The sequence below is a fragment of the Drosophila subobscura genome, chromosome J (assembly GCF_008121235.1).
Source record: "Drosophila subobscura isolate 14011-0131.10 chromosome J, UCBerk_Dsub_1.0, whole genome shotgun sequence".
Taxonomy (NCBI): Eukaryota; Metazoa; Arthropoda; class Insecta; order Diptera; family Drosophilidae; genus Drosophila; species Drosophila subobscura.
Genome location: NC_048532.1, coordinates 7,114,729 through 7,141,722, shown reverse-complemented (window position 1 = coordinate 7,141,722; position 26,994 = coordinate 7,114,729). Strand labels below are relative to the sequence as shown.

The 26,994-nt window shown below is 39.3% G+C and overlaps 1 protein-coding gene across 37 annotated transcripts in view; it reads right to left on the bottom strand.

Annotated features, from left to right (window-relative positions):
* Positions 1-1,160: 1,160 nt before the first annotated feature.
* The window catches only part of LOC117895375 (ecdysone-induced protein 74EF), a 94,118-nt gene continuing 68,284 nt past the window's right edge, over positions 1,161-26,994 (bottom strand). For 2 of the 37 annotated variants that reach the window (XM_034802963.1, XM_034802965.1), the window contains 14 exons: positions 24,422-24,781; positions 20,699-21,415; positions 20,581-20,634; positions 19,643-19,735; positions 18,171-18,225; positions 16,804-16,845; positions 13,740-13,760; positions 8,659-9,364; positions 6,749-6,809; positions 6,481-6,534; positions 5,624-5,695; positions 4,730-4,890; positions 3,873-3,936; positions 1,161-3,763 (listed from right to left, as the gene is read on the bottom strand). In XM_034802963.1, the coding sequence (XP_034658854.1) occupies positions 3,719-3,763; positions 3,873-3,936; positions 4,730-4,890; positions 5,624-5,695; positions 6,481-6,534; positions 6,749-6,809; positions 8,659-9,364; positions 13,740-13,760; positions 16,804-16,845; positions 18,171-18,225; positions 19,643-19,735; positions 20,581-20,634; positions 20,699-21,415; positions 24,422-24,781 (2,505 nt within the window). In that variant the 3' untranslated portion in view covers positions 1,161-3,718. Of the gene's footprint in view, positions 3,764-3,872; positions 3,937-4,729; positions 4,891-5,623; positions 5,696-6,480; positions 6,535-6,748; positions 6,810-8,658; positions 9,365-11,891; positions 12,178-13,739; positions 13,761-16,803; positions 16,846-18,170; positions 18,226-19,642; positions 19,736-20,580; positions 20,635-20,698; positions 21,416-24,421; positions 24,782-26,994 lie in introns of those variants that run through there. The other 35 variants (XM_034802969.1, XM_034802986.1, XM_034802980.1 and 32 more) reach the window with 34 other exon arrangements.

The window sequence follows — 26,994 nt, the reverse complement described above, 5'->3', positions numbered from 1 at the left end:
ATCCATTTCTGCTTGTTTTCAAGTGATTTGCCATGATTTCATTTGTTTCTCGTTTTATTTTGTTTTTCTATGTTTGTTTACAATTTGTCACAACCTTACAAATTGAAAATTGATTAAACCAATAAAGTTTTGTGTGTGTTTCCTTTTTTTTGTGTGAGAGTGCTATTGGAATTGCCCTTCAATACTACACGTACTATCCGGAATAGAAGAAGTTTTGAGCTGGATTTACCTTTTAATTTTGTTTGGGCTCAGATCTGCGATTGTTTTTGTTGTTTTTGAAATATAATACTTTCCCATCGTAATTTAGTTTTGGTTTCTTGTAAGGTGGCGCCTGGGAATGGGCCTGGAATGGGGGAGCCTTCCCGTTCCCCGACGCCTCTCGTTCCCTATACACGATATTTCAATTTAAAAAATATTTCATCACCTTTACCATCTAAAAATCAATTGGGGGCTTGCTCTCGCTCTCGCTTCTTATTTTCGGGAGGGAGTGGAAAGTGTAATGCTATTTTCAATGTTTTAGTTTATGTTTTAATTCATATTTTTATTTTTCAATTTGTGTTTTTTGCATTTGCTCATAAAAAACAAATGTTACAACTTACAATTTGGCACATCATTAAAGATTAGAGTTCTCATTTAATATACATATATATCTGTATATTTATATACTTTATATTTATACTTTATATGACGCCTGCGCGTCTGATCTATGTGAAATTAAACAAAAGTGGCGCTGGCTTATGGTTAGACTACACAGATTCGACTCTGGGAGTTGGGGAGTTGAGGAGTGTGGGGAGGGGTCACAAAGTAAATCGGATCAAAATGAGAACTTTATCATATACATAATATATTTATCGTAGGCTACCATATAGCTGCAGTGTTTGATTGAGTTGCGTTTTGCACTTATTGCATAATTTTTCCGAGGTCTGACTCTGCCCTCACCTCAACGCATTTGCTTAAGACAAAAATTGTGTTTTCACTTAGTTTTTGTTTTGTTTTGTTTTTTTTTTAAAATTGCGGTGGAAGTTGAGTTTATAATTTAAATGTATATATCGTACCGTATTATGTTTAAGTTTTGCTTTATAACTAGATGGTTTTTTTACTTTTTTGTATCTTTTGTCTGCTCATAAAACCCAAATCTGTGTGTGTGTCTGTTGGTTTTAGGGTGAAACTATTTCTGCGCTATTTGAAAAATGTTTTATATTTAATTACGTCTTTATTATAGATAATTCACTTGAAAGCTACATTTAATTTGGCAATTGTTGGGTTCGTTTTGTTCTCATCATTATTTTGCTTTTATTGTTTTTACCTATTCGCTCACCTTTCTGTCCCTGTCCCTGTCCCATTTTCTCTCTGTCGCTGTCGCTGTCTCTGTCTCTGTCATCGGCGTACTAACTAATATCTAACTAAAAATCGTTTTAAAATATAAACTTTGGCTTTGAAAATGTCAACGTAAATGTATAGTATATCAATACGTAATAATTATGAGAGAGAATCAAACAAAAACTAACACATTTGTATGTGCGTATAAATCTGAGTATGACATAATTGCTTCGCTTCGCTTCGAGTTTCTGTGGGCAAACCCTATAGCCTGCTGCTACGCTCTCTCTATATCCCTATCTCTTTATCTCTTTTTGTGTGCGTTTTGTATTGGTGTGTGTGCGTGTGTTTGGGAGAGGAATAATGTAAAATATTATATATCTTCATAGGTATGTACAATCTGAGACAGTTTCCAAGTGATTAGATTGAAAATAGAAGAAAACCCATCAAAGTTTGAAGCTCTTTGGAGTTGATGCAATTTTCCGCCTGTCACTTTTCATATAATTTTGCATAGTTTTGCCTTAGTTTTTTTGAACACTTAAAAATTGCACGATTACACACACACACACAATATTTTTGTAGTAGCTTTGATTTGTTTAGCATAGTATGTATGGGTTCATAAACAACTAGTTTAAACTTGTAACTGACGACAGTGGCTGCCTAAGAATCAAAATAGAGAACACTTATGTCGATTTTGGTTGTTTGTTGTCACCATTGAGCATTTGATCGTTAACATTTGAAGAATACACAACGTTAAAAGTTTCCATTTGGTATTTCTGCATTTAGCAATTGTTTTTTGTTTTTTGTTTTTGTGTGTGCAATTAGATTCGAGTGTGTGTAGAAAATAAATTCTTAGTTTTCTTAGGGGAAGTGTTTTCGGTCTAGTCCGAAAGTGAACAACGAACGTCAAAGATTCATTTTGATCTTTGCTTTTCTCAATAGTTTTTTGGGTTCTGTCTTTACACAACACACAAGGAAAGTGCTACGGAGTAGGAGCTAAAAGTTGTTTAATTTTTAATGCTTATTATTCGATTTCCACACATCATTCATCAATGGCTTTTTTTGTCACTGGAAGCTTGACTTTTAAAAACTAATTTCTAATTTTTTTGTTTAGATTTTTTGTGTTTTTTTTGTTCTTTTCTTTTTTTGTTTGCTTTGCTGCTATGGCGGCATTTAAAGTAAATTTTATTGTATATTCCAAGGATATGTCTACGTGTTGATCTTTTGCATTTATGTAATGTACCTATGCACTACGATTTTTTTGAGCAATTCGAATTGAGTCGCGTTCGAGTTCTGTTTGGGTTTAGCTGCCAAAATATATAAAAATACTAGGAACAACCAAAGCAATGCATCCAAAATAAATTCGTCGACAATGCACAGTGCAGAAATGAGTATTCTTTGGGTATTTTCAAATATGAAATTAAATATCTAAAATATATGTATGCAAGTAAACAAACTCTTTGTGCTCTGTCCCCTCTCTTTGAAGTTTGTTCAAATATAAATGAAGAATATAATCTGATGGGTTAATTTGTCTGATTGATGCCTTTTGCTCACTACATACTACACAATGCTACTGATGCTAAATAATTGGTAAATCATTTAAAACCGTACGGGGATCGATCTAAACTTAGCTCAACAAAGTTCTAAAATCAACAACCAAAAGGTATGCTCGTTTTATATTATTATCTGATGATGTTACCGCATGAAAAGTATCTAAAAAACATTGCTCTTTTTTGTCTGTTTGCTTTTGATATACAAATACAATGCCTATATCATAACTATATATCTTGTTATAATATTTATATATATATATCTGTATATATATGTATGTGTATGTATATATAAATTCTGCTTTGCCGCACAAAGTTTCAGCTTTTGTTCTGGTAAAAATCTACGCATGAAGCACATGTTTTTCTTTCACTTTTTTTTGCAAAACTGTTTTGCAATCTGAGCTTTCTTCTTTTCTTTTAATTTATGTAATTTTCCTTTCTTCCTTTACTTTTGTTTTGTTTTTGTGTTTACTTATACAAACTCCATAGAACTGTGTTTAGCGTTTTTTTGTTTTTTGTTTCTTTTGGTTTTGTTTTGTGGCTTTTACTGGACGACATTGATTTGTTTATGTTCTTCTCTTTTTTGTTTGCATTTGCATTTGCAATTGGTTGTTGCATTTAGCTTTGATTTTCAACTCTCCAAGATCTTTGAGCGGCGGCTGTTGTGTGTTGAGTATCTTGTATCTATCGGTTTTGGTTGTAACTTCTACTTACTGCACGTACGTAGAGGAGGAGTATTTTACTTCTAAGTTACATGCTTATTCGCATTTACTTTGTTCATATATTGAGCATTTTCATCGAGGGTAGTAGTTCAAGTGCATTATTTGGCTGACTGGCGTTCTTAATGGTTGTTAATATGGCGTAAATCGATTGAAGCCGCCGCGGTACATGGTTGCCTATGAAAAATAATAAAGAATAAAGTAAGATTTCGGATTAGTTTTGCTTATAAAAATATATGAATATTTTCTGGAAGTTTATTTGAAGTAGTTTATGAATATTACTTACCCCATAGCCGGGCACGGGTCCAATGCCATGTCCTAGATAAGGATCTGCATACTCGCGCGCATAGCTAGAAAAATTATTTTTGTGGATTTTCATCTTATTAGTAAACTCAAATAAGATTCAGTTGTGGATAATTTTGTGATTTTTGCTCGATGACGATGTGTTCCCAGTTAGTTTTTGGTTATGATTAGTTGTTTATTTTGATGTTGCTCATTTCTTCCGCTTATATTTTTTTTATTTTTTAGTGTTTGTTTTCTATGTTTAGTGAAAGTTGTTTAGTTTGGATATGATTGTGCATAGGAGCTCAAAGGTTAGTTTTAGGGCTTCCTTGTTGGGCTTTAGACTGCTGCTACACTTTAAGTAATTACAAACACAATTGTCAAGTTAGATTGTTACCAAAGAACGGATGAAAATAAATAGTTAAACGATTAATAAAATGTTAAATAAGAGTTGAAAGAAATAAAATGATAATATATTGATGGAATACAATTAAAATTAACTTAAAGAAAATATGAATACAAATAATTATAGTACACTATGCGATAAAATAAGTATTAAGTGATTAAATATGAATCAATATAAAACTAGATAATACATATAAGAAATAAATATAAATACATACAGAAAAATGAATAAAGTTTTCAATCAAATGATATAGAACATTATTTTCAAATGTTTTGCAGTCTTTACAATACCAACAAATACTTTCAAATCTAAGCTTTCAACCCATGAAAATATTAGTGGCGGTTATTGATTATTTTGGTAAATGAATTTTGGTTTGAGCGACCGAATAATGAGAGTTAATGGGAGTGGGAACCTCATCGAAATCCGTGGATGTGTAGGGTGTAGGGAGAACTTACCCCGCTACGGTGGCATATCCGGCCAGGGCCGGTTGGGCGGCTGCTGCTGCAGCGGCACCATAGGCCGCTCGGGCAGCAACAGCCGTGTAGGTGGTGGCAGCCGTGGCATACGCCTGCTGCTGGGCCTGAGACAGGGGTGTCTTTAACAGCGGAGCAGCGGCCTGGAATAATGTCAAGCAGATCGGGCGTTAGACAACAACGGGCAATGGGGCAAAAGGCTAAAGGAACAGACGCAGTTACAAATTTGGGGGGACGACAACGGCAAACGGCAAGACTAGCGGAGGAGAGACAGTGAGGCAAATATTTGTGAAAAATTAGGAACCTAAACCGGAAAGGCCAAAAATAAAGGTAGTACGTGTAATATTGTAGTATATTGATTGTATGTACGAGTAAATATAGATAACTGTAAGATTTAACCAAAACCAAATAAACGAGTGCAAGCAAATGGTGGAGTCGATGGTGTGGCATGTGATGTGTTTTTGTGCTTGCCAAAGAAGTACATAAATATTATGTACTCATTGATGTAATGTTTATGTAGCAGTTGTAGTGTGGAAGAACCATTGAAATCGAGTATTACTACCGAGAACGAACCCAAGATGCCAGACTACGAAACCCAAAAAGTAAAAACGGGACACGGAACCAGCAAAGAACTTAGCATACATAAGATTATACAACTAGGGTTAACTTAAGACTTATCGAATATACATATACAAATACAGATACATATTTTGTATGTGGTACGGTGCAGGGGGGCATAGAACATACACAGAATAAAGGCATCAACCGAAACTGGGGAGCAACAAACAAACAGAAATATTTGTGGGAACTTGGGAGGCAGGTGGGAGATGTATTTAACGGGTGCAATTATCTAAAGCTAGATATGATTATTTTTACCAAAACATTCTGTGGTACCGGAATGCGGTTGATCGTATGTGGGTTACTGTTTAGCGTAGTCACAGTGCGGCGCTGTAATTTATGGGTTTTTGGTTTCAATAATTGATTTGTTTTCGATTTGTGTTTGTTGTTTTCGATAGTTTGGATAACGGTCGTGAAAGAATAACCAAAGAGAAATTCGTAGTAGTTACAAAAATGTAGTTACAGCATTGAAGAATAATTATAATTAAATGTTTTAAATATTTTTTAAGTATTATTCGTATACTCGCAAAAGCAAAGAAAATGTGAAGAAAGATAGCAATAATCAAAAGAGATAGAGAGAGAGCGCAGAGCGTATGCTTCGTCAAAGCGAACTTGTGGCCACTACGCCTTCGAAAGGTAAATGAAAACCAAACAAAAGGATGCAATTATTTAGTATGTATACGTATGGTAGATTCTTATACACAAGTGTTCAAGGTAAGCAGCTGCCTGGCTTTACTTTACGACCAGTTGTCAACGAAAAAAACATATTACACAGCAAGAAATCAAATCGGGACACGCACGCGTCTCCGACGTTAGTTCGGATCAGAAAATGGAAAATGCATTAAGGAAACACAAAAGGTAAAAGCGCAGTAGTAAACACAAGATCTATAGTAGATAAGTATGTATAAATGTATAAACTTTTGTTCCAAAAACCAAGTCAAATGTTTCAAAACTCAATCGGTGTCTTTTCTTCTGTTTTGTTTTTTTTTTCACAAGCTAAGTACCATCAAAATATAAATAATACAGATTGTTCTTTCATTTTTTTGTTTTTGTTTTTCTCTTTTTTGGTTTTCTTTGATTGTGGTTAGCATATTAGTTTGAAAAAGTTTTATTACATTTAATATGGCGGCTGGCTGAGCGGCTGGAACTTCAGTGACCGGTTTGGCTGCCTGGAAAATTTATATATAGATATTTTTTGTTTCATATATTTTGTTTGTTTCAGAACAAGTTAGCGGTTTAGTTCAGCCTAGACTAGAGATCATAATCATAGCTTAACACGTATCCTAAACTGTAATTGTAATTGCTATTGGTTTTGGTAGTTTTTTGTATTCTATATTCTGTATTTTGTTTTGCTTATTAGCTAACTCTTTGGGGTCGACTCACCTGGAAGCGTAGATTTGGATCAGCGGATGCAGCGGCTGCTAGGAAGGGATCATAGTATACACTGCGTTTGGGTGAATAAGAAAATTCATAGATTAATACATGAATACATTGTGATATGGGTAGTTCATTGAGTGGTGGGATTTATTTTTGGTGAGGGTTTCAAACGACGAGAGGCAATTCTCTCGTTCGTTTCATTTTTGGAGGCACTTAAAGCAAAATTCAAAAATTTTCTTCACTATTTTGGATGATTTTTGTTGGGATTATTTGGTTCAATTGTTTGTTTTCGTGTTCATTCTTTTTTTTAACGCACTTGTGTGGTTTATGTTTTGGACGCTATGAGAGAAACAGATGGGGAAAAGTTTTAATTTAAATTCAATGAAAACTTTATCCGCATTCTGTTTTGGTTTTGTATTTTTTGTTTTGGTTTTGATTAATTGTTTTTGTTGTCGTTGGTACCGGATGCTGTGGGTAAATGGCTGAAACTTAAGGCGTAACTCAAAACTAAACAAAAAGTAAGTCAATCCCCCGCCTAAGCAAACCTAAACACTAGCCCTGACACGCTCCTAAACTGTTCCCAACTGATCTGATGTCCCCCCTGCTTGATGACAAACTGATTGGCGGAAATGTTTTTTTTTTTTTTGATAGATTGAAGAGAACGAAAGGAAAATTATAAGGTAACATACACATGTATAGTGGTTTATATAGTATAGAGAGAGAGAGAGAGAGAGTACTAGCAAAAGATAAACCAACCAACCAACCACATACATAGGATAGGTCATTCCATTTCCCAAAAACTACATACTTAAAGTTTTCTTGCTTTGCTTTTAAATGTTTGCTTTTGATTGTAAGACAGAACACAGACATGTCATGCACCTATCTAATTAGTTCGCATTTGGGGGGAGGGATTAGATGTGTGTTTGTATATTCAATGGGGCATGGCATTCACTCATACGCTATGGGTGTAAGGGTGTATGGGTTCTGGTGTATGTTTGGGGTGGAGTGTGTAAAGCGCAGCCACAAAAGAATAGGCAAATGGTCTCTAGCTATAGATATGTATGGGTATATGATTGGATATATGTTTTAGGGTGTATTATGTGAAGTGTTTTTGGGTGGATTACATGCACGCAAGGCTCTTGGCTGAGCGCCACACTTTCAAGTCAAATTCAAATGGAAATTCATCATACGCCTAGTGGTACACAATATACACAATCAAGTAGGTCCCTTAACCAAAAGTAAATCAAAATCAAAATAATAATAATAGTAAACGATGCCAAAAACACACTGCCCTCAGTCAAAATATATGAGCATATATATAGTACGTGGATATGTGGATATATATATAGTACGAGTATAGGTTTTAGATCTTTATGAATAGTTTTGTGTTTTTTTGTTGCGTGCGTTAATTATCGTTTTGCTGCTTCTGCAATTTTGTATTCTGTTTGGGTTTGAGTTTCTAGTATGTATGTTCTTGCTGCGATTTTAATTTGTAAATAGAATCAAACTATATGGTAGATTTCGTTATATGCGATATTAAAACTTTACACACACAAGATAGCTAAAAAAAATTAAACACGCGTCACCAAGAAGTTATATTAACAGTCAGATATAGATAGAGAGAGATACTTAGCAAGAGAGCGAGGACTCGGACACAAAAAACAATCTTTAAGCTATAAACAATTGAAAGCTTCGTTGAAAATTAAACAAAAACGGATAGAGAATGGGTTCAACAATAAGGAAAGAAAAATAAATGCTCTAGGAGTCTACATTCAAAAAGGTTTTGGCAGAAATCAAAGAAAATACAAAAGTTACAGCTACAGCAAAAAGAAAGGAGAGAACTACTTGGTCGGTCGCTGGGTGTGGTCGCTGCACCGACGTAGGCTGCGAGCCACCACGGAGGACTCTCTACTTACGGCGTAAATCCATGCAAAGCGGCAGCATTGTTGGCCGCATTGGCCGACGCTGCCATGGAAGCAGCAGCCGCAGCAGCAGCGGCCGGCGTCTGTTGACCGGTGGCCGCCGACAGGCGTGCGGCGTACGCGGCCGCGGCAGCAGCACTCGCATTGGTGGCGACTCCTCCCTGGTTCTGGGCAGCCGCAGCAGCGGCCAGTGACTGTTGCAGCGCCGAGTGCTGTTGGGCGACGGCAGCGGCATTGGCGCCAGCGGCCGTGGGCACGGCCACCGCCTGCAGGGTCGGCTGCAGTCCGGCGAGCGCATGGGCGTGGGCATGGGCATGGGCATGCGGATGCGAGGCGGCTACGGCGGCGGCGGCTGCGGCATGCTGTTGCTGCTGCTGTTGTTGTTGCTGCTGCTGCTGTTGCTGGTGGTGCGCGGCCGCCTGTTGCTGCTGCTGGTGGTGCACCTGCTGCTGCTGCTGTTGTTGCTGCTGCTGTTGCTGATGCTGGTGGACCTGCTGCTGCTGTTGGGCGGCTGCTGCGGCCACGGCGGCGGCGGCCACCTGGCGTTGCTGCTGGTGCTGTTGGGCGGCGGCGGCGGCGGAGGCCGCCAGCAGCGCTTGATGGTGGTGCGGATGATGGGGATGATGGTAGGGTGTGGCACCGACCACGCCCACATGTCCACGTTGAATGGCAACTCCACGCATGGCAGCGGCTACGGCGGCTGTGAGGCGTAACGGGGATGGGTGGGTATTTTTTTGCGAGTTTTTGGTTTATTTTTTTTTTTTTGCAACGATTTCACACAACATTTTTGACCAGTGTAGGTGTGTGTGTGTATGTGTTTATGTATGGGTGTTTTTGTGTATTTGTTTTCGTGTGCAAAAAGTAGAAAAAAGGAAAAGAAAAGAACATAAAACGCATGCGGTTAGTTTTCTCTCTTTTTCGATATAAGTAAATATGTATTTACATATAGTATATATAATAAGTATATAGAATATACATGTAGTATATATATTTTTGCAAATTTCTACGCATTATGTAGTAACGGTTTTATTTATATAGATAGCGCTGAGATGATATTTTTATGGTATATACATATAACAATACATAAGACAATACATAGTACGTGTGGTTCTCATACATATGTAAATGGGTTTTGTTTAATTCGAAAATTACTTAACATTAGAACACTCAATTTACCAAGATATGCTACGCACTTGCATCTTCAATTGCATATTCAAATATAAATAATATGCAAGTTTATGTATAGAGATTATTATCAGCAACAGAACGAAAAAACATTGGACCGATCTTTAGTACAGTAGTGGGCATACATATGGTACGATATGTACAGCAAGACCTTTTATTTTACTGGCAACAACTGATTGCAGAATGTGTTTGTGTGTGGGTTAGAAATGGTCGACGAGCGTACAAAAAGCATGTAGAAAATGTTTAAAACTAAAATTTACACTTTTATTCAAACCTTGCACCTTTCAAATGTGTTTCAAACTAGCCAAAAAAAAAAAATTTACTAAATAATGGAATAGTTATAGATGATAGGAATCGAAATGCAAGGCTGCAAGTACGATCTAAGAGCAGTTTAAAAAGAGATGAGAGAGAGAGAGAAGGCAAAGCAATCCATTTAAGGGTGGGAAATAAAATTGAGAGGATTGCTTAATTCTTTACAGTAGTTTTGGAAAAACTCTGTGGATCAATATGACAGATCCATAACAAATGAAACTCTTTCAAATTGAAATTTGTGGCCTGCACATAAAAGCCACATTTCTTTTTCAAATGTATATATTTTTTATGTATTAAATAATTCTATGCGGTTTTCGCACTCAATTTGTAATAATTGCATTTATGCCTCATAATTAACAATTTCCCAAGCGGCAGACCCACAACAGCTGACCGCTAACCAAAAAGGCTGGCTGGTTGGCCTCTCTCCAGGTATGGATGGACATATGGATGGGGTTTGGAATGGACCCCCGGGCAGTGCTGTTTTGATTGCAAATCACTGCACAAATCATAATTGACATTTGTATGAAAAGAAGAATTTATATTATATATTTTTATATTTGTGGGCTGAGAGTACCCCCAGTGAGAGTATGTGCAACATTTAGCCGCAAATTGAAAATTGTTGTTTGGACAGGGTGCAATTAAAAATTCGATTTTCCATATTTGTATGCAAATTATTAGCCGAAATTGAAAATTGTGTGTGCCACAGCCAAGTGCGGACCATAGAATTTGGGGACAACAATTTGGATCAAATTTAAAGTGGAAAATATTGCCAACATTCTGTGCTAATTTCTGTGGCTAACGAAATAATTAAAAGGAACAAACTGATTTTTCTGAGAGGCAGTGGCGCGGCGGGGTGTAACATGCACAGAATTGATATTTCAATTTTCATTAGATTTTCTTTTCATTTTTGGATAATTGAATTCGTTTTTCTTTTAATTTGTTTGGCTAAAGCGAAGTTTTAAACACAAAAACAAATCGAAAATCGTGCAAACTGCAATGTTTATGTATATAATATAAAAACAGACACAGAAGTAGATGAAATATAGATGGAAAGAGAGCACAAAGAGTGTACAAAGAGAGAGAGAGTATGGATGATGCTCTAGGAGTAACGGCCTTACGGAAAATGCTTGCTGCTTGCCAACAAAATATTCGCTACCGAATATGCGATTTACGTAGTTAAATATGTATATGTAGATAGTAAGTACATTAAATGTAGACTATGGTTAAAGCTAAGAACCTTCTCCACATACTTAACGGCTAGAGTTACGTTTACGAGTACAGTAGTTTCGGGTTGCTGGTGGGGGATCTGTGGATGTGGTTGCCACTAGTTGGATTATCGATTCATACGCGATTCATACTCGATGTTTCAGCGAGTGTGTGTGTGAGTGTACTAAGGTGTGGTGGTGTGTGTGCCTAGAACAATGCAATCTCAAGGGCGCCAAAAAGGTATGCAATATTTAGATAGTTTAGATTATACGTTTCAGATATGTAGCTCAAACCCAAATGCGTAAACCAAACTAACAAGACAACAAACATTTACACGGCATAGTATCATATGGTACAGAATTGACTCATAGCTAAAGAGAGTTGGTGATCTTGTTGTTGGATTCTGATTCTTGTTGCAGTGTTGTTTTCTTTTCGATTTTTGAATTCTGCTTGTTTGGCCTTGCCTCACGCCTTCACCAAAGACCCATCCATCATCACTTCTTCTCTCAGATTCGATCATATACTTGTGCTCGTAGTACCTCCGCCGAGGCTGCGCTGCTGTCGCCGCTGCATTGGACATGGCGCTGTGCGGTGGGCGTGCTGTTAGCATAATGGGCGTGCCACCTGCTGCGGCAGCTGCAGCAGCAGCAGCAGCGGCCGCTGCCGAAGCCTGCGTTGCCACTGGGACCGCTGGTGCCGCCTGGGCCACGGGCATGGACACGGGCAGTTGCATGGGCGTCAACGTGGGCGCTCCAGCGCCAACGGGTGGACCGAGGAAGGGCCAGGCTGCGGCCACCGGAAGTCGATATCCTGAGTTTTTTCATATCAATTATCAATTTTTGGTCACCAGTTCAATGGGTTATGGGTGGGAGTTCGATGAGTGTGTGTGTGTGTGTTGTGGGTGTGTGTTTTACATAATATATACATAATATATTCAAGTGGATGCAGTGGGAGGCGATTGAGGCGGTTCTGTAGATGATGTTGCAATATTTGCTGTTGTTGCTTTTGCTTTTGGCTTAGTTCTAGTGCTAGTTCGTCGGAATTTGGATCTTTGGCTTCGCGACGAGAGAGAGTTACCAGGTTATTACCATGAAGTTTACAGTTACGAGTACGAGATTATAAATACGAGTAGTTACGCAGCTAAGGAGCATTTTCAGACATGTTCAGACCAAAGAACAAACGTAAGAAACGTAATACCAATAAACGAGAACTCAAAGACAACAAAGAATAAATTATATGTAATAAAGAACAATACAATACACAACAGAACTAGAACTGATTGTTAAGAAAGGAGAGTGTGTCGGAAAACCAAACAAAATATAAGAATATATATTCAAGATAGGCAGAACAAAACGTGATTTGTGGTATTTTATAGGGTATCATAATATAGGGTTTATATAGTAGGTAGTAGGTAGTATGCATAAGACAACACAGCCGCAAATAGAATGATGCTAAACTCATATCATCACTTGGAATGATCGCAAGATCATCTCAGTTATCAATCAATCAATCAATTATCATTATATCAAGACTAGTAAGAAAATGGCCGAGCCGGGACTGTAGTTGTTGTTGTCGAGCGGGTGGGTTAATTGGAATTTTTCATACTGCTTCCATTTCAGTTCCAAAAACATAATTTAAAAAAAAAATGATACATTAAGGAACGGAAACCAAGTATAACAGTTACCAAAAAACAGTTATCAAATAGTTATTGTTGCAGCATTATTATTTATATATAATATATTGGATTTTTGTATGCATTCGGTTTATGGTAGATTTATAGATTAATGCAATCTTATTTCCGTCGGGACCTACCACACACAAAACCAAAAACCAAAACGAATCGAAACACAAACGAAAGGAAAGCGAATGTACATGTCTCTATGGCAAAAATGTAACACAAATGTAAAATGCTGTTTGGTTCTCAATAAATCAGACAATGTAAAACGAATGCCAGTTTGATGAACTTTGAACCTTCTCGATCCTCCCTACCGACCGACCGTCGATGACCCTAACCACATTGTACATTTTATGTATACTCCAAGTAATTATTATCACAATCATTACTTTGGTCCTGCCCCTAACCATTTCGTTTTTGCGGGCTTACAAGCTAAAAAACATGTCTCAATAAATCTCTTAAATATATTTAATATATATTTTAGGGCAGAAACAAAAACTGATAGATTATTTGTACAGTATGTATAATCTCTCGTATGGTTAACTTATTGTTCTCAGTGTTTAATTGCGTGAGTGTGTGTGAGTGTATTATTTTTGAGAGTTTTACAAACAAAAGTACGGCAGGCAATAAATACGTAATGGTAGCAATAAAAACATCAAAAGTGTATGGAATGGAAAAACGTTGACAAATCTCTTACCTTCTGGCCATTGTACGCAGACTGCACCACATCCCAGGCAAAATGTTTATGTTTATTTGTGGAGCACAGGCATGGAAAAGACAAAAATAATTTCATTAGTTTCTCGTATTTAAAAGGAGATTTCATTTTTCATTGCATTCTTTTATTTGATTTGATTTTATCATGTTTTGTTTCTCCGATTTAAACAATTATACAATATATATTTGGATACATGTCTTATGGGTAGAGTAGCACACACAGAAAACAGAAAAACAGGCAGCTCTATATGGTACAGCTTGAGTGATTATACATACAAAACACAGAGATACAGATACGTAGATACATTTTAGAGTTTCTAATTGATTTGTGGCTTGGGTTCATGGTTCTGATGGCACTTTCTGGGGCATGCAGCATCTCTCAAAAAAGGGCTTTGCAAGCATTCAACAAAATGGAAAATCAGCAAATGGCAAAGGCGAACGACAATGGCAAACGAATGCCTCGCTGCGCACACAATGAGCTACGCTCCTGTCTCCGCACAGGAGAGTCTGTGTTGCCGAGGAAAATGGTAAAATAAATACCCAAAAATGCAGTAAAAGACATGTCAGGCAGACAGGCAGGCAGACAGACACTTGCCGGTTGGGTGCAGAAAGTGGAGGGCGACATAAAGGCGCATTAAGTTTAACATGTCAAAGGATCAACGTAAAAAATAACACCAAGAAAGTTGCAAAGACAGGACAGAGTCAGCAGTAGTTGGGGTGGCAAATCAGCATACACACTGGGAGACAGTGAAAACTTTCTCCAAAAAGGCAGCGGGCGGGCCACACATTTGCATAAGACATAACACAACACATCGAGCAAAATAAAACGTTTCTGCGGCATGCCCCCAGGGTGCTGCTGCGTGCCTCTGGCAACTGTGGCAAGCCAGCAAAACATTTCGCTTTTATTTCTTCCTTTTTTCTGTTGTTGCAGTAAATGCGGTGAGTGAGTGTGTGTGTGTGTGTGCGTGTGTGCAAGATGTTTTGCAACTTTGTGGTTTATTTGTAATTATCCCTGACTACCGCTTGACTGACTGACTGACTGACTGACTGTCTGCCAGATGGATCCTGCTCCTGCTCCTGCCAGTTTGATCCCTCTGCCGCCTGACTGCCACCTTAACGAGCAGGACAACGACGTGAGTGCTGCTGCTGGCTCCTCTCCGCCTCTGGGTAATAATGTTGCAAGCGATTTGCCATGCAAAAGAAGCCGAAAGAAGTTCGAAACGTGATAAAGTGACTGCTGCCAGGCCAAGGCAGTGCAGTACGGGAGCTTCGTCTCTAATATCCTGCCAGGGCAGGGCCTTTAGCCAGCTTTTCTCTAAATAGAATACTTCGCCCCACCCCAGTCCACCCCCAGGGAGACCTCCAGCATTTAGTGCAACGCAAATGAAGCGCATTAGGTGCACGTGCACACAGCTCCCAAGCATGGAGCATGGAGCATGGAGCATCCAGCGTATGAGGTTGGAGATGTGCATTGAAAGGGCCAGCCCTGTCTGTGGCTATTGCTGCTGCCAGTGTCTCCGAACCTCAATCATATTGGCCTTTTTGCGTTCAAGTCCAAGTTTTGTTGGCAATACAAAAGCATTTTGCATCGGCAGAAGGATAACCGACCGCTGGGGCAGCCACGTCTGCTGCTGCTCCCGCTGCTCCTGGCAACGCTTTGAGCCGCTTTACCAGAAGGGATCTCCCTCTTCGAACATCCCTATCCCAATCCTGTGCCTCGGTCTCAGTCGGTTCGGTTTGGGTTTTGCTTGGGTTTTGTTTGGTTTGTAAGCGGCTTATCGTATTGAGCGGACGAGCCCGAACGAACCAACGAACGAAAAGTATAGATTGTGCTCTGTGAATACTTTTTAATGGCAAACAGAGTGGAGACGATTTAATCAGCAGTATTATTTATTATACATTGCATGGAAAAACTTTTTCTCGGTTTCATCTACCACTCAACTCCCCCCTCACTTCTCCCTTTTGATAGTTATTTGTAAAGAAGCGAAAGAAGAAACTTTTGTGCAGGCCAGCAGCCACAAGTTCCACAGAAATTCAGTGCTAAACTTCAAAATGGCACATGAAATATCTAAGAACTTCTAGCTGAATTAACTTTAAGAGGGGAAATTGGTAATAGATTTTCATAAAAGAACATTTTCCAGGAAGAAATCAATGCAGAAAGAGCACAGCAACTAAGGGAAATGGCTTAACAATCGAAGGGATTTAGGAGCATTCAAGTAGAACGATGCGAAAGGAGATTATTTTATAGGCAAGAGATATTTTTAGATTATTTTTTAAAAATATTTTATAGGTTCTTGAACGAATTTAAGGCTATCCAAAAATAGTTACAGAGGGAAGGAGTGTAAATAGAAGAATTAAAAGGGAAATATATCGGTTGAGGATGGGGATATAAGAAAAGAATTCCCAACTAACTTTGAAGTTTAATTTGAAATTTGTAAGAGTTAATCAGCTACGATTCACTGCCATTATCTATCAGATAAATGGTCTATTCTAAGAGCTGCATGTAATTAGTATACGAAAAAGATCTTCACCTTCTTTTCTATCCAAGTTTCACCACTAAATTTACAGGACACACTTACAGAATTGTTGTGAAACATGCTGGGACTGGTGCCCGTTTGTCGTATAAGCTTAAGCATAGCATTTATGTATATTGTGGATTATATGTATCATTTTTGTGTTGAACGTGGGACAGGGAAAAGAATTTAAATTTTGATTTCATTCAGCCAATCGATTGGGTTGGGTTGGGGTGGAAGAGTAGCGACAGTTAACGTGCAACATGCCAAGATGTTTGTCCTTATCCTCAACGTTATTTTGAGTGTCTTCTAAGAGTGAATGTGGGTGGGATTGTAAGACACAATAAATATGCATATATTTTTGGGGGGCAGGCAACGGCACAGGCATTTCCATCTTAGCTTAGCTTTTGTTTTTTCTACACGATACAAAAACAAAAAGAGAACGAAGATATTTGCTTGCATATTCTTCAATTTGGTTTTTGTTTCTTTATAGATTTTCTATTTTTGGTGGGTTTTTGTTTGGGTTTGGCTCACCTAGAGCTGGGGCCGGTATGGCACCATCTTTGGTCAGTACAACTGTGTGGGGTGTTTGAGAGAGAACGATAAAATGATAAAATATAAGTAATTCTTGTCAATCATCAATCTTCAATCATCAATAATCATCATCATCATTACCAAAGTAGTCAAAGCAGACGCATTAAACATAACTTAATCGAAACCACAAATACACACGAAATTAATTTATTATTAAATATTATTTTGGTTTTGTGTTTGAGTGTTTTTGTTAGGCAGCCGCAACCCCAAAAGAATAATACAAATTACACAAGAAAAAGCAGTCAGAAGTCAAATATTGAATGCGTTCCAACAGGTTAGTGGCACAGTTTCCGCTTTAACAAGTTTTTTTTTGGTTTGGTTGATTGCCTCCAGCCCCCCTGGCATACTCGATTAACAAACAAAACGGGGTGAACATTTTCCAACGTGTGCTGCCCCACAAAAAGGAGTAAAGTACAGGAGGTTGGTGGTGTGGTGGTGGGGAAACGTTGCATTTTCATTAGGAAACACACATTCTCGCTCGCTGGCAACTCAATTTCTCAGTTGCAGTTAGTTTCAGTTTTTGGCCACCAAAAGAAGTTGATGCGAAAAGTTCCAAGGCAAAACAAACAACAAAGTATATGAAAAAACAACTAAAAACTAAAACTAAGGGAATGTTAAGAAAGCAGCCAGTAACGGTGGTAGCAGTAGGAGCAGCAGCAGCAGCAGCAGAAGCAACAATGGGAATTTTAAGTACTGGCTAAATGTGGCAGCAGCTACTTTATGGGCGGATTGTGGTATGAAAAGTGTGAGCAGCAAAAAGGGAAATTTAATTTTAAAAGCCTTAAATTTTGGTTACAGAATATCATGTTGGAAGCACTCAAAATCAAATGAAATTGAATACCTCATATGGCAGCTTATTGAATCAATCTATCGGACAAGCACAAGTACTTCTTAAGGATCTTTTTTCAGCATATATTAGTCAAAGTAAAACAGATATTTATACTTTTAAGGCAACACTTTCATAGGGCTATTGATCGTGAAAGCTGCAGCGGATTTCCAGATATGAAGTTACGAAATAAAAGACACGTTTAGACAGTACTTAAAATGGACTTCATTTGCCATGGCATGGCATGGCTGTCGCTGTCGCTGTTGCTGCAGCTCCCTGCTCTTGCACTTTTGCTCTTGTACTTTTCTGTGGCTGTTGCATTTCATCGTAATTGCATTTCTTTTGCTCAACATTTAAACTTGTTTCGTTACGTGGCTTAAACCTAGCTTCCATGTTTCTTCATACATATGTGCGTGTGTGTGTGTGTTCTGTGTTTATCTATGAGTGTGAGTGTGTATGTGCATGTGTTAGAATCACTTACCGTTGGGTACTGCTGTCACTTTTTTGGTTTGTACACGTGCAGTGGCGTTATTCACCTTCACAATTGGTTATATTTGTTTTTATTTTTTGGTTTTAACGAGCGATCAGCGAGCGGTGGTGGTTGTTGTTGTTGTAGTTGTTGGTTTTTGGTGATGAGTTTTTATATATATTTTTTTAAATTTTATATATCATATACACACGAAAAGGTAGAGTATTTAGAGAGATCGCATGTATAATAGAGAATGTAGAAATAAATTATGTGTTAGTTAACAATTACAAAAACAAATCTTTGCAAATTGTGTGTGTTTAAGTGTTGTTGGTGTTGGGAAATGTGTTGGTGGGTGTGTTTCTAATTTTTCTCATTTAAACTTAAGCTTCGGATGGAAAAACTATTTTTTACATTTTTGATTTAGCTGAGAATTTATTGATTTACTTTATTTTAATACTTTTGACTTGGTTTTCAGTTTAAAATTAATTTGTATTTGCCTTTTTCTTTATGGTCGTTCCTTTCCTCTTTTCGGGTTAGAGTTTTTTCATTAGAAAACTGCAGGAATGTTTCGCCAATAATTTGTGTATAAGTTTCAATCGCAAATAAATTCAATAAAATCTTTATAGTTATTTCGTTTTAATTTCTGTTCGATTAATATACACTTTTCGGAATTAATTTTTGTGGGCTTTTAGCGAAGCGGATATCCGTTTCCGGCTGGACATTGTGTGGCATGTGGCCGGCAGAACCTTTTTGTGGACCCAGAGACTTAATTAGACTCGTGCGATTGCCGCAGGCATTTGGCGAGCACACAACCAAGTGGAAAGCGGAAAGCGGAAAATGGAAATAACATAGCACAGCACAGCCTTTTGTGCGGCTCAGTTAATTTGTTTAACCAACCATCACCCCACGGACGGACAGACAGACGGACGGACAGTCCAATACACGGACATATCACAGTGCACTTTGTGCATTTTCAGCATATTTTAAATGCCAATTATATGCGGCTCTCCATTTAACATTTAACATTAATCAGAATAAAAAAAGAAGAGAAGAGAGAAAAGGGAAGGTACAACAAGCACAAAAAGGCGTGGGGCGAATTGTAATTAATTTTTAATGAAAGGCAAATAAGAATCCCAATCCCAGTCCTGAACACACATTAAAAAATCAATCACGACAGGCAAGAGCAGACCCCATACAAAATCGTGCTGACAATGCGTGAGGCGATCCTTGAATTAAACGAACAACAATTATGGATTGGTAGAGCGCACACAATTACTTTAAAGCCATCTCCTCTCATTGGGAGAACGGACACGCAAGGATTAAAAGTTGAAAAGCAATTTCTTTCAGCTACTTTTGCGATGTGAAAATTAGTGGTGGATTCTTTTCTGTCTTTCTTAACGTGGGGGGGATGTGTTGAGGAGTGTGTGTGTGTGTGTGTGTGTGTTTGTGTAAGTATATGGATATGGTATATGGCATGCACCCACCTCGATTTTGCGTCCCTCAACCACGGTGCCGTGTAGACGTTCGCGTGCTCGTTCTGCTTCGTTGCTGTTAGCGAATGTTACAAAACCGAATCCCTGCCATTCGCAATCAAACATGCAATTAAAGAAACATATAGAGTATATATATATATAGATTACGATTTCCAAAAACTAAAAACTAAAAAAAATATAAAACATTTCTCTTATAAATAATCCAAACAACATGGTTCTCTGGGGGCGGAGGAGGAGGGTTTTGTTTTATTTTTGTTGTAGTCGTTTTCAAAAAGCTATTGCTACAAAAAATACATCAACAAGGCAGGGCAGGGCTTAAGGCATGGGGCTTGGGGCTTGGGGCATGGTACGTGGAGCGGCCAAGGACATGCTTCGGACAGGGGCCATTGGCACATTTCGCTTATATATCTGAACGATGGATGTAGGGTCTCTGGGGGCTGGATGAGGAGGGAGGGAGGGAGGGATTGGACTGCGACTGCGACATGCACGTGCCCTACACTTTGCGCTCTGTCTTCACTCCATGGCTCTCAGATCTTTCCTCTCAGCCTTAGCCTCAGCTTCCGTCTCTCTGCTCTGGTCTCTGGCACTAGAGAATATCTCAAGGTGTTGGAACGCCTTAAATTATGCAACATTCCTGGTGCCATGGTAACTATGCAATTATTTTTGCCAAGCTCCATAATAATGTTAAATTAAAATACAAAAAGAAGGACAGCTACGAGAGGGCCAGCAACACGGCTGCTCTGGTTGCCAAGGCAGCGACGAACAAAACATCTCCTGGGAATACCTGGAGTGCATAATTTAAATGAATTGTGCGACAATTAGATGCAAAATGTCCCACACAATTGGAGGCAGGCAGGCAGATAGAGAGACAGCCATGAAGGAAGACGGAGCAGGCGCCTCTGGAATGATAGACGTGCCACAGGACTTACCTTGCTGCCGCGCTCATTGAATATGATTTCCACATCCAGAATGGTTCCAAATTGCTGCAGGGGGGAAAAGAATATAAATTAATTTCATGCTATCCCTGAGGACACTCTCGGCACTCACCCCAAACATGGCACGCAGATCGGGGTCCCGGAAACGGAACGGTATGTTGGAGACATGCAGCCGCTTGGGCTGACTTTTGGCATCCATGGAGGCGGCGACGGCCTGGGCCACCGTCGGCAGCGCCTGTGCGGGGACTAGAGCACTGGTCAGACTCGTGACCACATTCGGCGACTGCACGGAGGCGGTCATGATGCCGCTGGCTGCTGCCGCTGCTGCATTCAGGTGGGCAATCACTTGCGAGGTACTCGCCGGCACCACCAACGCCCCACCATTGGCCATGCTGGCCATGCTGTCCAGACCGGCGGTGGGCAGGAGGCCGACACCCACGCCACTGCTGCTGGTGGCAGCCAGTGCTCCGGCGGCTATCGAGCTGGCCGTGACGGATGTGGCTGCTGCCATTGATGTGGGACTGCTGCACAGGAGCGGCATTTGCTGCTGCTGTTGCATGGCGGGCGGCGTCTGGAGCAGCGGTTCGCCGCTGGCTATCGGTGAGGTGTTGCCCGACATGCTGCTATCTGTGGCACTTCCATTGAATGTTGCGGCTGCTACTGCGGCGACTGTGGCTTGCGATGCTGTGACGCTGGACGGGGAGCTGCAGAGCGGGGAGCCAGGCGGTCCACCGCCGCCGCCGCCTGTACCACCGCCTCCTGTGCCGACATTCGAGAGGGCTGAGCTCTGTTGGGAATCTGCAGCCTCATTGGCAATCAATACTGTGGACTGTGAAAGCAAAAGAAACAAAAGAAAGGACAAGTTAGTTAAGGTTTTAAATTAGTTTAAGGCTTTAACTACATTTTTACATAAAATATCTGCAGTTTTCTGTTGGATTTTCAACACTTTTCCACCTCTTAAATAGCATTTGCCCCCAACAGGTGAAAGAGGTATTATTGCAAGCGATTTTCGGGGCAACTTTTTGGTGTTGGTTTTATTTTTCAGCACTCCCTGGCAAATCGAATGCGAACAAGTGCCGCAATAAATAAACAATTGAAATGAAAATACCATTTTCAAGTGGTTTACATCCGAGGGAAAAGGGTATGCCCTGCCCATGCCCTGGCCACGCTTCGGTGTGTGTGACCCAATAAAAAAGTTACTGCTGGAAAAGCGGGGAAAACGGGCACACAGGAACACAGATAGGAATGCAGAACATGAGCAGGAAACCAATACAAACATACACCCACACATACAGAGACATCCACGTGGGTGAGTGCATATTTTGTGGCACAAACTTGTGTTGACTTATGCAATAAAACTGTCGCGCAAACTGTTGCAATATACCCCCAATCCACCACAACAGCAACAGTAGCAAGCAGCCTCATGCCCCACCATGCCCCCAGAGCCCAGGGAGAAAATGCAATCCCAATCGACCCTGCGGAAATGTTTGCATTTTGTATTTTTGCATTATTAAAACTGAAAATGCACTGCCATGATGGCAGGCTATTGTTGCTCCTCCACAAGCCTCCGCTTCGACACAGCAATTCCATTCCACTCCATTCCCTCCCCTACCTAACGAAGCTTTGAATTATATGAAAAAATTCTCTATTTACGCAGGAATATAAAAACAGATAGACAGAAGACATGTGTAGCTGCGGATAGACGAAGCTTTCGATACCCTTGGAGCATCATTGTTCTAATGGCAGAAGGTCCCTCTCAGATGTGTCGCTTTAAATCGGATAATCCTGCATAATCAATGACGAATAAATTCTTGCTCCTCTGCACTGCCAGCATCTACAAAAAATCATCATTCCCTCTATTGAATGGGTATCAAAAGCAGAGAATAAGCTCCATGCAAAGCCCCAACCAAATTCGATGACAATGCAATAAAAATGAACAGAATGAACAGCATGGCAGGCAGGAGCTGTGGAATATGGGTAGGTACAACAAAAAAGAACCGAATGCCACAATGGGGCATGCCCCATAATGTAGGCAATAGAAATAACGCTTAACTTAATTTGCTGCGCATTGTTGACACATAAATCTAAACAAAATTCCTCTATACTATGTACACTCTGCATTTTTTTCGGGTTTGCCGGTTTGCATGTTTACCGAACATTTCAGACCCAAAGTGAAATGGCGTGAAAAACTTTGGCCATATAAATGGCCAACGGCTGAGAGGGGAAGGCCGGAGGGGGACTGTTATTGTTTCGGGTATCGGGTTACACGTAAATGACATTTAACGCTTTTTAGTTTATCGAAATGCTTTTGTGCGGCACGCGACAAATGCTGCCTGCAAAAAGGTCGCCGCCGCTGCCTTTTGATTTGGTTTTGCCATCGGTTTCTTTTCTGCATTTCTGCATACATTTGTGGGGGAAACTTTTTCAAAGAAATTTGCTCTAAATTGTTTCTGATGTGAATGTTGGGGCGATATTTGCCTGGGGGAATATGTCGGTTAGAACTTTTGCGTTCTTTCGGTTGATTTTATGGGTAAACTTATTTGTGTAGCTAAATTACTTTTAACTTATTTAAATTGGAATGAAATTTAAGGTTTTATGAGTGCATAAGATCTTATATTGTATGTAGGCTTTCGGTACTTCATTTTAAATTTAATCTACATTAAATATTGTTGTATATACGTAGCATAGAGGGTACCTGTAGTTGTCACGACAGAATGTATAACAATAAGAAGATACACAACAAAACTGCATGGAAATATACACCGTACAGTTTGGGATTATTTTATACTTTTATGTGCGTATTTGCTGAGAGCGCGACACAGCTACGTCGATTATGTCACATTAACTGTTTTCACTATGAGAGAGCAGCGATGGAGCTAACTGCTGAGAGAGAGCTATAGATTGCAGCTATTGCCGAGATAGAGCAAGAAGTTGTCGCTATTGACGAGAGAGAGCAAGAAACTGATGCAGTTGCGTGAACAGGTATTGCGTGAGATCGGGAGAGCGGCAAAGCTCATATTTGCGTTGCAGATTAAGAGATAAGAAAATATCGAATTCACTGCGCTAAGCCCGAGCCGAAATACAGCAAAAATGCAAGAGCAACAGCGAAGGTGTTCATACATACATAGTTACATGATATGATAAGCATTGGGAAGAGGCATAAATATTTTGCGTTTTCTCTGGCAACGGAGCTACTCTCAGGCCACTTCAATTGTCTGCCACTGTAGTTTCTTTAGCTAAAAACAATCATGTCGCGCAGGAAATTATATAAACAATTATAGTTATCGCAATCTTAATCTCATAATTTCCGATCCTTCTTTGGCTAAGCTTTGAAAATTGTAATTCCACTCTCACTCGCAATTAATTATAAAAACTTGGCCAGCTAAAGCAACCCGCAATAATAATCATAAAAACCCTGTGCGTATCCCAGAAACATCTGCTGCATCTGGATCTGTGCACAAAGTTTTGGGCTCTTCCCTCTGATGATGACAATGCATACAAAATGCAGCCACAAAAGAGTTCAAGTTGAGGCGGAAGAGAAGATTTTCCCGGCCAGTCTGTTGGTCGCCTAATGAAGATGAGCACAATAAACAAAAAAAAAAAAATGAAATAAAAAAGTGCTGGAACTGGACGGGAAAGCCAGCAGGAACAACGAGCAAAAGAAAACATGGAAAAAATCCAAGAAACTGGCACGTAAATTTCAATTGTGTGCTCCTCTTGTCTCTCTTTTCAGTTCTTTTTTTGTTGGTGCTCTTGTTTATTTTATTATAATTTTTTGTTGGTGGCTGCTTTGCCGTTGGTTTTTGGCCAAAAGCAACAGAAAAATAAAACTCACTATGCTGAGCACATTTTGTGGGGGCTGCGATGATTGCTGGTGGTGATGGTGGTGGTGTTGTTGTTGTTGTTGTTGTTGTTGCTGCTGCTGCTGCAGTTGTTGTTGTTGTTGCTGCTGGTGTTGGTGGTGCTGCTGCTGCTGCTGCAATTGTAGCTGGTGGTGCTGCTGTTGCTGCTGCTGCAGTTGGTCCATGGCATGTCCATTTGTCAGGGATGGCTGCGTGACCACTGAAACTGGGATTTGGCCTGGACACGGGCCCGGACCCGGCCCAGGACCCGGACCAGGGACTGTGACTGTTGAGGATGCGACACTGCTGGCTGTTCCATTGTACAGTGTCTGTGTTTGTGTTGACAGATTTGTCTGTGATAAATTTTCAGATAACAACAAGGATTTGCGTTTTAGTTGGAGATTCCACTCTCCCACTCACTATATACGGTTGGGTGGGTGGCTGTGTGTGTACGAGTGTAGGAATGTGAGTGTGACTGTGTGTGTTTGTGTGTTTGGATTAAGATAGATGCAGTGTGGTATATTAGGCTATAAAAAAATACACCAGACAGGCAGACAGGCGACCAACACCAACAATTTGCTTAAATGTCTAACTTAATTTTTCTACATCCCAAACTGCATTTACAAGTTGCTTAATTGCTTGGAACATGCCTAGAATACGTTTACATTTAGCATATTACATATAGGTATGTTTGTATATAAGAGATTATATTTATAGATATATATTTTTGTAGGTATATAAAAGTATAATGTATCATGACAAAATGCAAAATGAGTAGCTATACAACCAAGTCGGGGGAGGTGAGACTTAATGCTAAATTTTCAACAATTTTGTAGACTATTTATAACGTTTCACCAGTGATTTAGAGGTTTACATAATTTTGGGTAATAGTTTGGCAAAAGTATATTTAAGAGAAACAAAAAACATTCAGATATCAAGAAGACATTCCCGAGCACATTTTCCCACTAAGTTGAGTTTATGAGATCAGCCAGCCCTTCCTTTCATATAAAAAGTTTCCCACTTCCCTTATTTTCAATCCGGATATTCCCACTTTCCTGCCTCTTATTTCAAATTGTTTTAAAATTTGCAGGCCATTACCCATCAAATATTGACCATCTTTTCATTGTGTAATTGAATAAAACAAGAAGTCTCATTTCATATTCAAGAATACAGGCAAATATGTATTTGGTCCTTGAATAAACACTAAAAATACTCCTGGAAACTCCATAGCTTTTGGCTGGCAGAGTTTTTTGTCTATTGTTTAATTTTCCCATTCTTGTTAAACAACAAAATATTGTATTAATTGGCATGTTCGGTAAATGGTCCCCAGGGGGCAGGCAAACAACAATGAAACCATTCAAAGTGTCAGCCTCCAAGTTACAGGTATTGTTCGGGTATAGAAATACATTACTATATGCTATAAAAGTATGTTTATTATATTTAATTAAATGCACACTACACTGCATCGAACAACATTGAGTTAACAACAACGAAAAAATACAACAAAGAGGAGGCAAACATGAGCATTTATTGCAATTAATTAAATATTTGCTTAATTTATTACACCAGCAGCGCACACAAATTTCTCTGACAACTAAATGCAAACAACCTCAGCGATACATATAAAAGTATCTGTGTACTGTGTGTATGTCTGCGTGTAGTGTTAAAAAATGAAAACAAACCTAATGCCCTCTCATCTGTTAAATTATTCAAACGCACGAATCAATTTCCATAAACAAATATCCCTGGGGTCAACAAAATCAAACAAGAGTTTTGTACGATTATTTATTGTACGATTTAGAACGAAAAAAACTGCATACCCCCAGCCCCGTACTGCGCACCTGCAAACAAATGTTTGCCTAATATTTCCATTAAACATATTTTAGATGCAAAATTCTACGGATATTCTAGAGAATGCAACTGATTTTGGTGGGTAGAAAAATAAAGCGTGTTGCATGTGTTGTGGTATGATCAAATTTTAATTAGAACAAAGAGAAACAATAAACGTTGAAGCGCAGTGTTGTGTGTGTGTGTCCTCGAGCTATATGAGAAATGGGAACAATCCCAGTGGCAGCTAAAAGTATGCTACAAAAAGAATACACGACAACTAACGACAGAGCTGGCTCGAATATTGTGGCCACCTGCTGTGGGTTTCTTTCTCGACTATTTCTGTGAATTTCAAAACATAAATAGAAACATTTCTATTTGTTTCTAAATTGTTTAAGCCCCTTTAAACTCTAAATAATGGCACTAATAAAACGTTAAAGTTTTTGCTAAATACCTAAATGAATGCAGATTTAGTTTGAAGTTGCTAATGCTGCAAAATGTTGCAACAACAGCAAATATGAAATTGCTTCTAATTTCAGAGTGGAGGTCTAGTGGGGTCTAGGTGCTAGTTCTGTAATTTCTGTACGATGCATAATTTGTGACGTGTCCAATTGCAGAGCCCAGCACTGTTATCTATGTATGGAAGGTGATACTCTGGTTGCCTGTGTGTGTTGGTGTGTGTTGGGGGTGTCTGTTGGAGTGTTTACTGCCGTTAGCGCTTTACTCTTTTGCTGCTGCT